This window comes from Delphinus delphis, chromosome 16, assembly GCF_949987515.2.
Source record: "Delphinus delphis chromosome 16, mDelDel1.2, whole genome shotgun sequence".
NCBI classification, from domain to species: Eukaryota; Metazoa; Chordata; class Mammalia; order Artiodactyla; family Delphinidae; genus Delphinus; species Delphinus delphis.
The window spans coordinates 16,311,332-16,327,849 of NC_082698.1; the positions used below are offsets into that span (position 1 = coordinate 16,311,332).

At 36.9% G+C, this 16,518-nt stretch overlaps 1 protein-coding gene across 1 annotated transcript in view; it reads right to left on the reverse strand.

Moving 5' to 3' along the window:
- Positions 1-207: 207 nt before the first annotated feature.
- Positions 208-16,518, reverse strand: part of NHLRC2 (NHL repeat containing 2) — a 62,672-nt gene continuing 46,361 nt past the window's right edge. The window contains exons 7-11 of the mRNA XM_060034024.1: positions 13,440-13,671; positions 12,750-12,872; positions 11,623-11,832; positions 10,385-10,604; positions 208-6,056 (exon numbers count right to left, since the gene is read on the reverse strand). Coding sequence (XP_059890007.1) covers positions 5,800-6,056; positions 10,385-10,604; positions 11,623-11,832; positions 12,750-12,872; positions 13,440-13,671 — 1,042 coding nt within the window. The 3' untranslated portion in view covers positions 208-5,799. The remainder of the gene's footprint in view (positions 6,057-10,384; positions 10,605-11,622; positions 11,833-12,749; positions 12,873-13,439; positions 13,672-16,518) is intronic.

The following is a 16,518-nucleotide window of genomic DNA, read 5'->3' on the forward strand; positions in this document are numbered from 1 at the left end:
CAAATCAGCACACTAAGAAATGGAGGGGATGCAGTCAGAGAAGCTGACCACGCTGCCTCCTGTTCTGCTTTTCCCAGGCTGTGGTCAGACCGGCAGCCTCGGCCCGAAGCAGCCAGGCTGACCTGCAGTCTAATAATATGTGAAAGGGCCAAGGTCTGCTGGTCACAGAACACACACAGGAGATCAGTCCAGGCTCTACCTCTTAACGCCATGCTTTCTATTACCCTATTGCAAGGAAATGGGGGGAAAGAAAGCAAACTTTTAATTATTCAGGACAAAATCGTGACTTGTGGCTAGCGTGAATTCATTTAAAAAAAAACCATGTGCCACAGGAGTCGGAAGAGGAGGAAACCTTGGTGATTAACAGTGAATTCTAAAGTATGACGCTATCATTACCTTTTCAAGTTGATGTACATTTCTTTAAGGGTTTCAGAAGTGGACTTTTATAACAATGTTAACAAATTATAATACTTAAATTAGCAAACGATTTAAATGAAAAACATCTGCATTCTTGTATTTAGATGACCATGAATCGTAATCAATGGTACGTAGCATTTTACTTCATACCTTTTAACAGTACCTAAAGCTGGAACGATAGGTTGACCTGGTGAAAACTTTACTATAATAGAACTGCAAATATCTGAGTCTTGCGGGGTGGGGTGAGGCCTACATACTTCAGTGCTATTTACGAATCAAGTAGGCAGATGACTTTGTGTTAACAGATTGGCCAAATATTACGTTTCTAGGGCTCACTTTGGTTATTAAAACGGTATTTTCTTAAATATGAATAAGCTTTTAAGGGTTTGAGAGAGTCCCGTGCTAAGAATTCTGTGAGAAGGTCTTACAATTACGTTCTGAAGACTAATTAAAATAGCACGTTTGGAACTAGAACTGAAAAGCTATTTAATTCTTTAATACATCCATCTGCTAAGAAAAACTGGATAATATCTGAATTTAAGAAAGAATGGTACATAAAATCTTCTGGGAAAAACAATTATACAGACTGTTCCAAACCCTGAAGGATAACTATGTATAATGAAAAGTCCCCAAAGCCAGTAAAATTAAACGGATTTACTTTACATTTCAGTCACCACTAGGATTTTTGGGGTTCTTTGTGTTGATTAGTTACTATATATAACTATGAAGATTTATGCTTAAAAAAAAAAAAAATTGAGAGACAGGCATCACAGCATGGTAGTTGAGTAGATGTACCCAGGCTTGGCCAGTCCTCAATGTGTGATCTCCATTACACTGGTGTAACTGCTTATAACTTCTGTATGTCTCAGTTTCTTCATCAGGGAAATAAGGAAAATAGTACCTCCCTCATAAGGTGGTTGTGAGGATTAAATCAGTTAATACACAGAAAGCACTCAGAAAAGTGTCAGGCACATAGTAAGCAATGAATAAATTTAGCTATTATTACTTTAAGTACTGCCAAAGGCTTAAGAAAGCATTCACAAAAGTAAGTACTCTTAATCCCAGTCTGTTTTCACTCTACATGTAGGAGTACAGCTAGGAATTAGGAGATCTGTGTTCAAGTAAAAGGTCCATCACTCACTAGTCACCCTTAGTCATTCAACAAAACTGGCTGAGCAACTGCCCGCACCAGGCACCGCTCCAGCATCAGCCGTTATTCGGGGAGCGCTGATCTCGAGACACGTTGCCAACATTCTAAAGCTGCTTCCTCATCTGTAAAATGGACATAAGATCTACCTGTCTGATTCATAAGGTTATTCTGAAGCTCAAATGAGGCAAAATGCATGAAGGCACTTGGAAGATTTAGGAAAGCACCGTCAGAGTATGTTCCAGGAATGTGGTTTAGGGTATGTCTGGACCCTCTAAGGAAGTGTATTACTCAGTTCCAGGTCCTAAAAAAACAAAACTGTAGGTGTTTCTTTATAACAACGTTTATAAAACAGTACTATGTTTATTATAAAACTTTCTCTTCTTGAATTCCAACTCTGTGGAGAGTATTAAATACCAAACAGTTGATAGAGAAATTCGTTTCCTTTAGAAACTGTGGTTGCAAAGAAAATGTGAAGCCATGTGTTTATAGACATAAGTTATTATCATTATTATTAACTAAGCCAATAACTAGCAGTTTCATTTTTTACTAACTGCTATACAAACACTATTTCATTGAGTCCTTACAGCAACTCCATAAGGCAGGTATAGCAACCCCAGTTTATAGGGCAGAATCCAAGCGGCTGCAAAGTCTGTGCTCATAAACGCTACGCTACATCACACGATAAAAACTCCAGCAGAAAAAGCCATAATCATTTCTGTCTCCACCATATCACATACTTAAGAGAAGTGGTAGATCAAAGAGCTCTAAACTGTGTTCTGATCTTTGGTAATAAAAGAAGTGACGTTAGAAAAGCTATTATAGAACAAGTCCTTACTGTTCAGTTCATTTTAAATCTTTAAAGCACATTCCCAGTTGGGTTTTTTTTTTTTTTTTTAAAATAACCCATTGCTCAATTTAAAAAAAATTACGGAAAAGTAGAAAACAAAAATATTCACAAGTCCACCATTCATAGTCCGCCACTGACACAGTCCCTCTGCATATATATTTTTATGCAGCTTGTGAGCTATGAACTTTAGTTTTTGATGACTGTTCTTGAACATGATGCCAAATATAATGGCTAGACTGTTTTTAATTGGCAGATATAAACTAATGCTAAACGCTGGGTAAAAGCAGAAAATCATATTACAGAGGTATGTATCATTAATGTCTTCGCAAATTTTCCAACTATGGAAAAAACAAGCAGAGAATAACATTCCAGTGGTACTAGCTCCAAAGTATATTGGCCATGTGAGAAATTGAGTTGATCTTTGTATCTGCATAAGTATATATACACATACATATATATATATACACTCATCTACCTATACTAAGCTTTTTTTGGCTGTTTTAAGATTTATAGGTTTCTGCAGACCTGATAACACTATAGCTAAATATATTATTGGAACAGTTAAGGAGAAAATTGTTTAGTCATTGAACTTTACCAAAGTTACGCTTATGGGTGATTAAACTGTAAAGCTTCCCCTGTGAAAAGGTTAAATATTTGCTTCAGACAGCATTTTCAAGATAAGCAAAATGCTTTTCAGAGCTATCAATCCTGACTACAAATTCAGAAAAGAAAATTCTACCGTTTGTGAAATGATATCATAACGAGTGGCAGAAAAAATGGTGACAAAGCAGAATAATTTAGGGCAAAGATCCCAGCTATCATGTCTAAGTGTATGTAATGCCACATTACTGGCACTTCGATTACAGTGACTAACACTAAAATCTTTTTTTAAACTATCACTGAACATAACTTTTGCTTTTCCTCATGCATAAATTAAAAAATATGCAGAAATCTTTATAGAAAACAAAGTCAGGAATCACAAAGTTTTTAAAAATAGACTTTCTAGTGCTTCCTCTTACGTAAGAGATTTATGTTAGTCATAAACTCTAGGAACCTATTTATATTGCTTAATATGATTTACAAAAAATCATACCAATCCATATAAATAATACTTTGAATGTAGAAAACAATGCAGACTAGTGGCTGGCTAAGAATAAGAATGTTCAGTAAAACCGTACTTTGAAAGTCAAGAAGAGCATAAGCTTAATACTAACAGAAAACTGTCTAGATAAAGTGAACATCTAAAATATTTTTGGATTTTAGTGTATATGAAAATACATACAGTGTGTATATTTGTGTATAATACTGAAAAAACAGTTATCAGGCATTCCTGAATTAGCAATTTAAAACTGTATATACTTCTTTCAGAGAGTGAAATTATTGTCCTTAAATAGGAAAAAATTAAGCCAACCTATCCTGTCCAACTGGAAATGAGAACTATAATAATAAAATGAGATTAAAAAATTACCATGGCCTATTCTCCATAAAAGAGCAAATTAATGTTATATATCCTTTTATTACAGAACATATTTTTTTTATGGAGAGAAAAGGTTTATGCGGTACTTATATATAATTTTAAACAGAATTCCTTTTAACTTTACATTTATAATACTTCTCTTTGAAAATATCTTTAGCAGGCTACAAATTAAATGAAAGTCATGATCTATGCATTTCCTTACTTCAGATTTAGGTAACTTGAATAAAAGAAGTGAATAGTATGTTCAAAACTATAGTTCAAAAAAATATAAAGATATGGGCAGATGATCATGCTTAAAAATTACACTTCAAATTGAGCACTGGTTTTGAAGGGAGAAGGCATATTATGCTATATTGTCTATAAATATTTACTGAATAAATATGATTCTCCTGTTTTTAAAAATCTTATAAGCTGACTAAACCACAAACATGTTGAATCAGTTTTAGTAAAAACAAGCAGAGGCTTTTAAAATAGTTATAAAGAGAAATTATGATTAAAAAAAACCTTTCAATATCTTCTGGTGACTATTTCTTTTAAGGTTAAAAAAAACCCCACCAAAAAAGTGTCATCAAATCACTGTATGTTTCAGCCTTAATATTTTAAAGTAATATATTAAGATATACTATACATATTAATAGCATGAAAGTACTTCACATTGAAATTTTCACTTTGAAGCCTTGACAGTAATTTTTAAAAACATCACAATAAATGATCATAATTTAAATTCTGAATATGGGAACCAAAAAAACCCCCAAACCCAACAACATCTGCATTTAACGCTTCAACTGAAATGTAAACTTCTAAGACAACATACATACCCATTTGCATCAGATTCAGTGTCACAGTTCTTTAAGTGGTATCACAGACAGTAATGTGTCCCAAAGTCCCTTTCTCCTCGAAAGTCATAACATTTCTGTGGATTCATCCGTTATTTGGTAAGACTGTTCATTCAGAAAAAAAGTTAAAGGAGTGAGCCTGTATGTCCTTAGAGACTCTAACTTTTAGAAATATAGAAATATATTTTCTGTATATTGAAACATACAGAATATTTAACATACCATTAATAATGGTATGTTAAAATAGCAAATAATTTAAAATAGACTGAATAAATATATCTCAAATGAGAAAATCGCAGAAGAGAACAAAGAACATTTTTACCACCTAGGTACTCTTTAAGCTGCTACTGTGATGAAAAGACGTTTTTGGGGGCCTAAAACAGAACTTGCACCTTGAATGGCAGGCGTCCTTATAATATGTGGACTGGATCTTAACTCTGTTTAAAGTTATTGTGCAATTTACACATTCAGATGTGCTGCTTGATACATGTAAAAAAGTTAGTTAAAATATTTGGTATCGGGGCTTCCCTGGTGGCGCAGTAGTTGGGAGTCCGCCTGCCGATGCAGGGGACACGGGTTCGTGCCCCGGTCCGGGAAGATCCCACATACCGCGGAGCGGCTGGGCCCGTGAGCCACGGCCGCTGAGCCTGCGCGTCCAGAGCCTGTGCTCCTCAACTGGAGAGGCCACAACAGTGAGAGGCCCGCGTACCGCAAAAAAAAAAAAAAAAAAAAAAAAAAAATTTGGTATCATTATTGTTATCAGTATTCACTGCAAATTATCTCATGATAATATTCTGTCCTATAATGTGGACTTAGGTCTTGTGCCAAATAGCAGCACAGATTACAGGATCATGGTTCAAATCATGGTCAATGACTTAGCTGGTACACAGTGAGAAGGAAGGAATTTGTCTATAATAAATAAATAAGGAGCCTAGCTTTATTTTAGTATCAGTTGCTAGAACTCAACAATGGGTTTCTGGGTACCCAGAGGCAGAAATAAAGTTTCTTTTCATAAATTACACAGTGATGGTGGGAATGGAGAACAGGAGGCACTGGGATGCTAGCCAGCTTGCTAAAATATATACTTGAGTTCTACTGGAGGTATGTAGTCTTGTTGTGTATCGGTTATTTGTAAAGGCTGACTGAACAAAATTCCCTTCATCATACAGGCACTGCTGTCTGCACTACAGTAATAAAGAAATACGCTGATAGAGAGAACGGCTTCGAGTGATAAACAATCCCCAGGGATCTGCAGTGAGATTGTTGGTTGACTGGAAATGCTCTCTATCTCTCCAGATGGTATCTGTCCTTGAAGAAGCCATTCATTGCCTAGAAAATAAAAAGGTAAATTATTAAGACTGCATAAGAAGTCAAGTAGGAAATTGGACAGACCTTACGAACACTAGATTCATTCAATCAACAAATATTTACTGAAAGCCTCTAAGTGCCAGGCATTGTGCTCTGTGTGGAGGATACAAAGTAAGATAGAAGAAGTTCCTCGTCTAATCATGCTGATGTCAAATTAAAATTCTTCCTTTGAACACTGTAAAATAAATTATAGTTATTTATATTGAAATCCAGATGAATACTGCCAATATGGTTATAGATTTAAAATGTGATTATGGAATTTAAAATGAAAACTATTAATAAGTTCTAGAAATAAACATAGGATACTTCAGAAAATAGATCATTTTTACCAGATAAGTGTCTAGAAATATAATATGCAAACTACAAAATAATCCAGGGAATACAAATGTATGTATAACTCTGCAGTGACTTTCAAGACGATGAATTATTGAATATCCAAAGGTGGTAATAAAAAAAAGCCACTGATTTTTTTTAGAAACAAGTAACACTGAATACATTATTCCAAGGGACTCAATGTAGAAAACGAATAGACTTTGTCTACCTCATTTTAACACACAAAACTCCTCTGAGACTTAAATACATAGATTATCTATGTAACAAAAGTCTAAAAAACCACTAAAAATCATTAAGTCTTCTAGTATTAAAGTTTTTAAAATGTTTTTATTCACCCAGTGCCTTCTCTCAGAAGGAACATATGTGTCATATTGAGGAAGTGCATACTTAGGCTGACACTCAGCATTAGCTAATTAAGAGCCATCACTTGGGAAATGCAGGACCTGCTTTCCTGCCATCTTAAATAGAATACATTGAACGTAATCTCACGATTTAACGACAACTCGGGGCCATCTGTACAAAAACTGGACCATCTGAGTAGTGATGAAATTCTATGTCTACTTTTTAGCTTTTCTCTCTTTTGACCTCAGGATGAGTCAACAGACTAGAGCACCTGCCTCTACTGGTCCTCTTCATCTCTCCTTTAGTTTATTGCTTCTAATATTCTGTTGATTGAAAAATTAAATCTGAGATACATATATCAAATAAGAGTAAGGAGAATGTGAAAGGCTGAGAATCTAAAGAGTTAAGTGCAGAGCTTTTAAACAATTCTTTTAAAATTCTCTGGCCTTTTTGCTTGCTTCTGGACTGAAGAATATGTTTTATTTTAATGTTTGATTTTGTTAGATAGCAGGCTAGTGGGGGAACTTCTTATGTTAAATAAAAACAGGAAAATAGTAAATTACACTATCTTAATGTCCAATTCTAGAAATACAACAGTGTTTCTCTAGATAATTTTTGGACACATCACGTGTATCTAAAATAGACAGCTAAAAATAGCTAAGAACTTTCTCTTTAGATCACTTCACTTTCCTTTAATACTATCCATGTTTTGTACTCCAATAACTTGATACTAATTAACTTGTGTATTTGACAGGGTTAAAATAAACATGTTAATTTACCAGTATCCTATTAAAAAAATACTCTGTTAATTTAATTTTTCTGTGTGCGGTTAAAGAGCAGTTATCTCCAAATGATGCAATGCTTTCAGACTAATGGACACAGGCAGGACAGTTAAACTGGCAGTTGAGGACTTGCTCTGAACATACAGAGGACTGCGGAATGAATGGCCAGGGTTTGAGTTCTCTTCTGCCCAAACATCCTCGTCTAGTACTGCACGGGTCAGCCCTCTCCTTTGTGGGGAGTAGATGGGGGTTATTTCCCCACAGGCTCAGTCAGTCACTCCAGAGCCAGCAAACTCTAACTCAGCAGTTCCTTCCGGCAGATCTCTCTGTTCTCTTGGTGTGGATACCAAGTGGGCAGTTGCAGGACAGTAGCTGCTGCTCTGAGAAGGTACCAAGGTAAGAAGGCATAAAGCCTGGATGTGGGTGATGTACAAAAGAAAAGTGTGTGAGAGGGCCTGAGACAGGAGGAGTCGGGCAGCAAATTCAAAACTGAGTGAGAACCTGTGAAAGAGCACGGGAGGCTAGGACACAGCAAGATCACTAGGGACGGGAACTTACTACTGTTCACTTTCAAATTGTTGCCTACTCTCTTAGAGATGTTGGAAAGCACTGCTAGAAGACAAGCAGTACACTGATTACTTGTAAGTTCATGAAATAAGTTCACACTGTGATTCAAACACACACCCAAATCTTTACATAATTTACAGTAACTGAATACTTTCAAGAATAGACTCAAACAGGAAATGTTCTGAGATTAAGAGATCACAAATTAGTGACTGAGGGCAAAGGCTCTGCCTGGACTCTAATCATAGTAATTCATCTGTATTTAATTACACATCCTCCTCCAACAATGTTTTTTCTTCTACTTGAATGGCATACTTTTAAGCAACGGCTTTGGCATTCTTGTAGCAAGAAAGTTAATGGGGCTCAAATTCTACCTTTGGAATCCCTAGAGGAGAAAACACAGCTTCAGGCTTAATAACTGGTAAGTCAAGTCCTAATGATACTACCGAAATAAAATGAACAGCAACTGAAAGCTCTAAAGCGTTTGACAGACGCTATCTGGAAAAGTGAAAGATAATAATAAAACCACCAAAGAACTGAATTAGAGTTTGTGTCAAGTTAATTCAGTTAAAAGCAAGAATATATTAAAAAAAAATCAAACTCCAGGGAAAAATCAATTTAATTCTTTAGAAGAGAATCTGAGATTTAGTGGTATAGTGGTAATCATAATTAATACTGGATCAGGACCCCAGAGACCTGCTGATTAAACTGCTTAGCCAATACCTACACTTCTGCTCCCTTGTGCCTCACCTTGGCTGGAGACAAACAGCCTCCACGTGGACTAGCCTAACTTTCAATTCATGACAGCCAGCCTCAAACACAGCCTCCCGGCCGTTCAGCAATCACACTGTATTTCCCTCATGCAGTCACCCTCCCACCTTCCTGACCCTCTTCTTTTTTCAAACCGCCAAAACCTCCCCCACCACCTCTCACTCCCACTCTCAGCTGATAGCTGTGCTCCCCAATAATTAAGAAAACAGAAGCATGCAGAAGAGTGCTTCCACAAGCATCCACCTCAGTTACCCATCTAGATCTCTGGGTCGCATACCGGGCCCTCCCTCCTTACCGTGGAAATGAGGTCCACATTCCTGGCAAAGGCCAGCCTGCCACCTCTCCTATCCTCCTATCCTTTAGGATACCCCGCAACACATACCATCAGTCCTTTCCTCTACTGATCTTTGCCATCAATATAACAAACACACTGCTCGCTCAACTCCGTTTTCCCCTGAGGGCAAGTGCTCTCTTTTCCCTTATCTTTTTAGCTCAGCTCCTCTAAGAGCTATCTATATTTACTTTCTCCAGTTCCTCTCCTTCAATTCTTTTTTAACCTGCTCTAATCAGGCACCTCCTCCATCACTCTGAAACGACGGCCCTGGTCGAGGACATCAATTAACTATAACATTGAATCAACGATCAATTCTTAGTCCTTATTTCACCTGATCTATCAATCGCACTCAACACAGCTGATCCTTACGCTCCTTAAAACACCTGCTCCAGGAAACTACCCTCTCTCTTGGTTTTGCTTCTACCTGCTTATTCACTCTTCAGTCTTCCATGTGGGTCCCTACCTCCCTCCTTGATCTCTTTATGCTGCAGTGCTCTAGAACAGGGTCACCAAAGTATAGTCTGTGGACCGGTGCTGGTTCACAAACCATGGTGAGTTAAGTACAGAAACCGAGAGTGGGGTTTGGAAACTTTTGTAACATCCCAATGCATAACTGGTGGCTTTGAATTTTATGTCTTTAAAAAACTAACTTCGTTTTTAGGACTAATAACCCTAGAGCTAGTTTGAGATGGAGTAGCACAATGGAAAAGACACTACACTAAGAACCAGCAGAGCTGGGTTCAAATTCCATCTTTTGACCTAATTCAATATATGCCCTTCAGCAAATCACTTTATCTCTTTGAGCCCGTAGTCTCACTTATAAAATAAGAGTTTTAAAACAGATGGTGTCCTTTGGTGCCTCTCAGCCCTAATATTCAAGGGCCTAACATTCTAAGACCACACGAGTCTGTCTCATGTAATGAATTTGCTTAATAGCAAATGGCGGCAATTATGATTAACTTCAGGTGAGTTACACTGTTATTTAATAAAAGAATCTCAAAGGCTAAAGAAAACTGCTAAAGTGGGTTCAATCTGGATCTTTCTGTTTTACAAGACCTTCCTCAAATCCTGCCCAACTGTAAACATATCACAAATGAGAAAAATTACTAGATCAAATCTCAAGAATTTATGAAATATTTGCATTTGCAAGATTATTGTCATACCTTCAGCTGATAGAAACCAGCAACTGGGTGCTCCTTCAGTTAGCTTTGTTCCTGATGGGAGGTCTAACCTTAGCTTGAACTGAAGAGTTTGCCCTGGAGATGCAGCCACCGGGGAAAGTCTAATGTCTGGAGCAGATTTAGGTAGTCTGGGTAAGGTCTTCTGTTTTTCTGCTGGGAATGGGCCGTCCACCATAGCACTTTCAGATCTGAAGACTGGGAGCTAGAAAACAAGAAAATCTGTTTTTTAAAGCACAAGTACTTTATAGTATTCTAGACTGACAGAGCTTATTTTCAGACTTCAGTACAAACATGAGATTCTGTGTCAAGGAAACTTAATTGCCATTCTCTTCTGAATCAGAAGTTGTTTACTTAAATTTCCTCATGATTATTTTGCAGGTTCAGAAAAATATTTCATCCTGGCCAAAAAACTGCCAACATTTATGAATGAAACTGAATTAACTGTCCAATATGTTTATAGATAGCAGGAAATTAAAATAAAACTTCATCAATTTAAATGTAGTGGATATAATATACACCCTCTTATAATTTTCTTTGCCAACTATAAGATGTCATTCATCTTATATCAGAGATCTATGTCAAGAGAAATGACACTTATGATGGGAATCTGTGTTTTTATTTTAAAACACATCTTGGAAATTCCTAGAATTTTAGGAAAAAAACTTGCATTTTTCCAGGCAAATGTGATATATAAAGGGCTAACTTGTATTAGAGACCATGTCCATATCTTTAAAATTAGAACTTACTTAAGTTTCTTCCAATCTTATTTTTAAGTCTTGAGAAATGTGGCTCCTAGAGCTTCCTTTAAAGATTATTTGGTAATGGATTCACCATAGGAAACAAAGATTACCCACTAGTCAGAGGATCATTAAAAAAAAAAAAACACCCAAGATTAAACAACCCAACCCACATAGTTTGTATGTGTAGTGTGTCAGTATGTCCATACATTTAAAAAGAGATGAGTCCTTTTTTTTTTTCCCTTTTCTGAAAGTTCATCAAATTCTCTCCAACTTCTAGAATCTTTCTCAAACACTCTTGGCACAAATGGAATTTTTATTTTAAAAATAACAGGATATCCTTGGAATAGGCACCCACTCACTACTCTACCCACATGTTTCACTTTCACCACTAGAGATGGCCTAACCAAAAGTGCCTCTGTTGTTGCTGAGGATCTTAGAATCTTTCTCAAAATGATGCCCTTTAACTTAAAGATTACTTACCACAGAAACTGTTTTTGTTTCTAAATCCATCACTTTAATTTGATGGTTATTGGTGTCTGCCACATATAATAACTGACCATTCTCTCCAATACACAAGCCTCCTGGTTCATTAAAAGTTGAGTCGGTGAAATTGGAACCGATAACATTACTTGCATCTCCAGTTCCCGCTAATGTTGTACAGTTTTTTGTTTTTGGATCCACAACTTTAATCTAAGAAGATAGAACAAAAATTTATATATCTGAAGCTCAACTGCACATTTCTAGTATGGAAAAGTATCATATTAAGCAAGCCAGAGAATTCCTGATTGACATTAGTATTCTTAATAAATCTCAGAAAAAGAACAGACATTTCCATATTTTCTTAAAAAGCCAAACATTCAAATTACAGTCTAAGGGGAGATATTTCATTCTGAGGGCTAAACACTATAAAATCCCCAGTTACGTCCTGTCTTCTAGAAGCAATCTTTGATAAAATTATTTATGGAATTAAAAAAAAAATTTTAATGTTCTTCTCTCCCCTCACAATGGGACAGAGTGGAACTGACTTTCTTCTCATGAATATCTAACATTGGCTGAGGATTTGGCTACTTACGTTAAACTTATGACTCCTCGCTGTGTTTCAATTACATTAAATTCACAGCCTCTCATCACAAAAATATTAACATTTGGGTTCCACTGATTTTATAAAAAGGAAAAATGCACAGTAAGAATGCAGTAGAGACAAAAAAAATGGAAATGCTGATGAAAATGGAATTACTTGCTAACAGGCATGGCAACTGTGCAAAGGCTCAAAAATGTTCATTCGTTAGTTGACATGTTAATTTCCCTGCTACCCGCCTTGTCCTCATTTACTCAACATGTTACTAAGCAGCTTTAATGGCTTGCAATTCACAAGTTTTGGCTAGTCATTGGGAATTTGTTCAGTCCTTTCCCCCCAGCTCAGAGTACCATCACATCCTCTCTGCAAGAAAGGACCAAGAAAAGAACAGAAAGGCTTATGTACAGTTGTCCAAAACTGTCACTCCTCGCTATATTTTAGCGGCAATTGTAGGAGGCTCACAGATCTTTCAGCATTTTAAATACCGCAAGTGAAAAGCAGGGTATTATATAATTCTTTCAAGACTCACCTTGTGATTGTAAGAGTCTGCCACGTAAACTAAATTCCTTTTCTTGTCCCAAGTTACTCCAAGTGGGTGTTGAAGCTTTGCATTGATTCCTACTCCATCAACATCACCAAAAGCAAATAAATTCTTTTTTTTTTTTAAAAAAAAGAAAGAAACGGCATGTATTAAAATGTTTTTGCAGTGCTTTGTTAGGGTATAAAGTGAAAATTAAGATAGCTGTATATGCTACTTAAAGGGGAAAAAGTCTGATTTCATATAAATAGGGCTGGGCATTTGACTGAAGTTAGAAAAAAATGATAGAATTCTGAACTTGAATTAATTTGTGGTGTTTAGGAATTTTATTCACAAAAATCACACATCTGATCAGGAACAGGTCAAGTCTACTGATCTGGTGCTCTTTCCACCCTACTGCCAGATTCCTAATCTACGTTTTCCCCTTGCTTGGTAATCAATTTTATCCTTCCTTTTCTCCTGAAACTTTGACATTTATATATAATCAAGTCGAGTCATTTTATTTTCTTAGATGGTTTTGTTACTTGTAGTTCTTCATACTCACATTTCCTTGGGTTTGACTTCCATTTTAACATGGACAAGCCAAGAACTTTCTCCTTCCTGAATTTTATTAACTCTTCACAATTCAGAAAATCACAAGCTTGTCAAGCAGGCGCACCACATGAGAGTGCTTCTCATTACCATAGGATCTCTCTCTCCTCCCACGAGGTGCTTTACTGCTCCATCTTTCAGCGAGACGGTTCTCACGGTACTGCTCTCACTATCTGCTACAAACAGGCAGCTCCAGGGATCCTCTGAGGCCAGAGAAAGACCTGAAGGTTGGGCAAAACCGGCTTTGTGAGGATATGAGTTATTTCGATTCTCTTCATTTCCACTTCCAGCAAACCGAAGGCAGGTTCCTTTTTTTAACTCACTAAAAAAGACAAATTCATAGGTGAAGTCAACATTGTTATACTGTGTCCAATTTCATTAAACAAATGAATGTAAATCAATGGTGACAGCATTATATACAAAAAAAAAAAATCCAGTGATCTTGGCCTAAATTGTGCAAATCACCTTTCACTGTCGTTTCTAATCATTAACTTATTTATCCACTGTGTAGAGACCTTTCTACCTTTTTAAATTTTTGACATACACAAAAATGAAACTATTCTCAATGGCAAGACAGGAAATCACTGACAAAGTTAGAAATATAAGAATAAAGATCATATCATTGATGGGATAGTTTTTTTTTTTTCCTCCAAGTGATGAGAGGTAGGTACAGCTAGATCCCACCTTTACTTCCTGACCTCTTCTTAGCTTCATGCAACATTAGGTTCTGAAAGGGAATTAAAAAGATCTAGGTAACCTTTTCTAGCTCTTGATAGCTTAAAGCTTAAATTTTCATTAAAAATGTTTTATTTTCTTGTATATAAGTAGAGACTAGAAAAAAAGAATTAAAAGAATAATTTGTGAAAGACAGCCAGGTACTCATTTTAAGATAATAATATGATTACACTGCTTTAACTAATCGATTGTACAAATCCATTTCTTATATACAGTAGGGAAATTTCTATTTAAAGGACTATCGTAATGATTCCTTTTGTAATGCAGAGAAAGTTTTATACCTTGGCTTCTACGTTTATGTCAGAGGAACTGTAAGGAAGACATGGTAATGTCCTGGGTTGAGGGAAGGGAAGAAGCTGACTTCAGATGCAAAATAACGAGACTATATGTATATCATTTCCTAATAGGGCACAACATGCAAAAGTCTAAAATGACCATCATATCATTTACTAGTTGATATGATCCCAATGCTAACTTTGGTAGGGAGCCAGGAGTGGAGGCAAAGGGATACAAAATGTATAAATACAGCCATTTATTCAAGGGACTCGTAAAAATAACCTACTCAGAGGAATACATGTAATGACCAATATGCCAAACAAATAAAGGAGTTACAACAATTTTAAAAAGGAGTTCCCTTAATTAAAGGTAGAAAGAGTGGGGAGAAACGGTAACTTCTAAAAGCTCAGGAGTTACTACCACTTGAAGATCAGTAACAAATAAAGATAAAGGGTCCTTAAAATTATAATACAGGTCAATGTGATCCAAATGGACACTTTACTATTGCAAACAAGTGACAACTCTACTTATGTGGAAATTTAGTCCACATTGTTGACCATCTAGGTCCAAAACAGCCATCGCTTACAACAGCATATTCTGGTCACCTCTGCTACTACTTTCTTCCTCATCTTATATGTTATCGGTCCTGTCGCTGTTTGGGCTACTATCGTCTCTGGCCTGGATAACAGCAATCGTCTCCTCACTTGTAGCTCTGTCTCCAGTACCGTCACACTCCAAATGCTGCCAGTGTCCTTTCAAAAACACAAATCTTATGTCGCTTCCCCGCTTAAAACTTCCTATAAAGGTATAAGCAGAATAACTTTCAAATCTCTAAAGAAGACTCACAAGGCACTTCATGATCTGGCTGCTACTGACATCACTAGGGTCATTTCTTGCCTAGAAAACCTCTACTCTTCTGAACTCCTTTCTACTCTCTATCAGGTTTTAGTTTAGTACCATCTTCCAGGAAGCCTTCCTTGATACCTCAGATCTTATTTATATCAGGTGTTCCTCTTATTTATGTAAGGGACAACTTCCATTTAAAGGACTACTGCAGTGATTCCTTTTGCACACAGCGCCTGTACTTCCCAACTATTTTTTGTTTGTTTTTGCTGATCTGATTCTTCCTCTGAGAACAGTAACCACATTTTTTCATTTTATTCTTAATATAGTAAACATATCATTTCATCCCTACGGCCAAGCACAGTGCCTAGTTTGCTTAATAAATATTTGTTAGATGAATGATTAAATGTTGCAAAACATCGTACAAAGCAACACACACATATACACTCTTTAGAATATCTGATATTTTGGATTATCTATATAACTGCCCCTTTCTACTGATAAAGGTAACTGAGGTGACTGACACTTACTTTCTAGGGTGGTTTGACAGTCTGTATGGTCTATGACTTTCATTCATTTATTTCTTCTGCAGACCCTTACTGAGCTCCTATCATGTGTCAGATACTGTGCTAGGTACAGGGGACACAAAAGTGAATGCGAAAGGGTCCTTTCCTTTAAGAGGCAGTCTACTAGGAGAGAACAGTTATGTAAACAAGTGCAACCAAAAACAGAAGGTGAGAGAGAGAGGGGTGAGAGGGAGGGAGAGGGGAAGAAGGGAGAGATGGGAGGGGAGGGTGGGGGGGGGAGGGCGGGGAAGGGAGGGAAAGAGAACCCTAACCCCAGTGTCAGGGAGAATAGGACAGGCTCTATAGAAAAAATACAAGAAAATTTGTAGAGACACTACTTTTCCAGCTTTATACCCCTAACAGTGGCAGCAATGCTACCAACATTTACTGTACATGCCAGGCACCAGGCTGAGCTCTTCACACACATTAATTCTCAAAACAAGCCTATGAGGTAGATATAAATAAGGAAGCTGAGGCTTAGAAAGTTAAAGTGACTCTCCCAAGCTCATGTAGATAAGTGGCAAAGCCAGGACTCAATCTCAGGCCTGACTACAAAACCTGAGCTATTAACTACTCTGCTATGCAGTCTTCAGATATCTGAATTAATGATCAGGGATATTAGAAATACGCATTAAAATAAAAGATGCTCCCAGTTCTCCTTGTGGATGCTCGGGGGGACCGCTCTTCCCAAGCTCCCCAAGGTTGGGTGTGGTCGCGAGCCTTACTTGGGCTGACGAAATGTGAGTAGA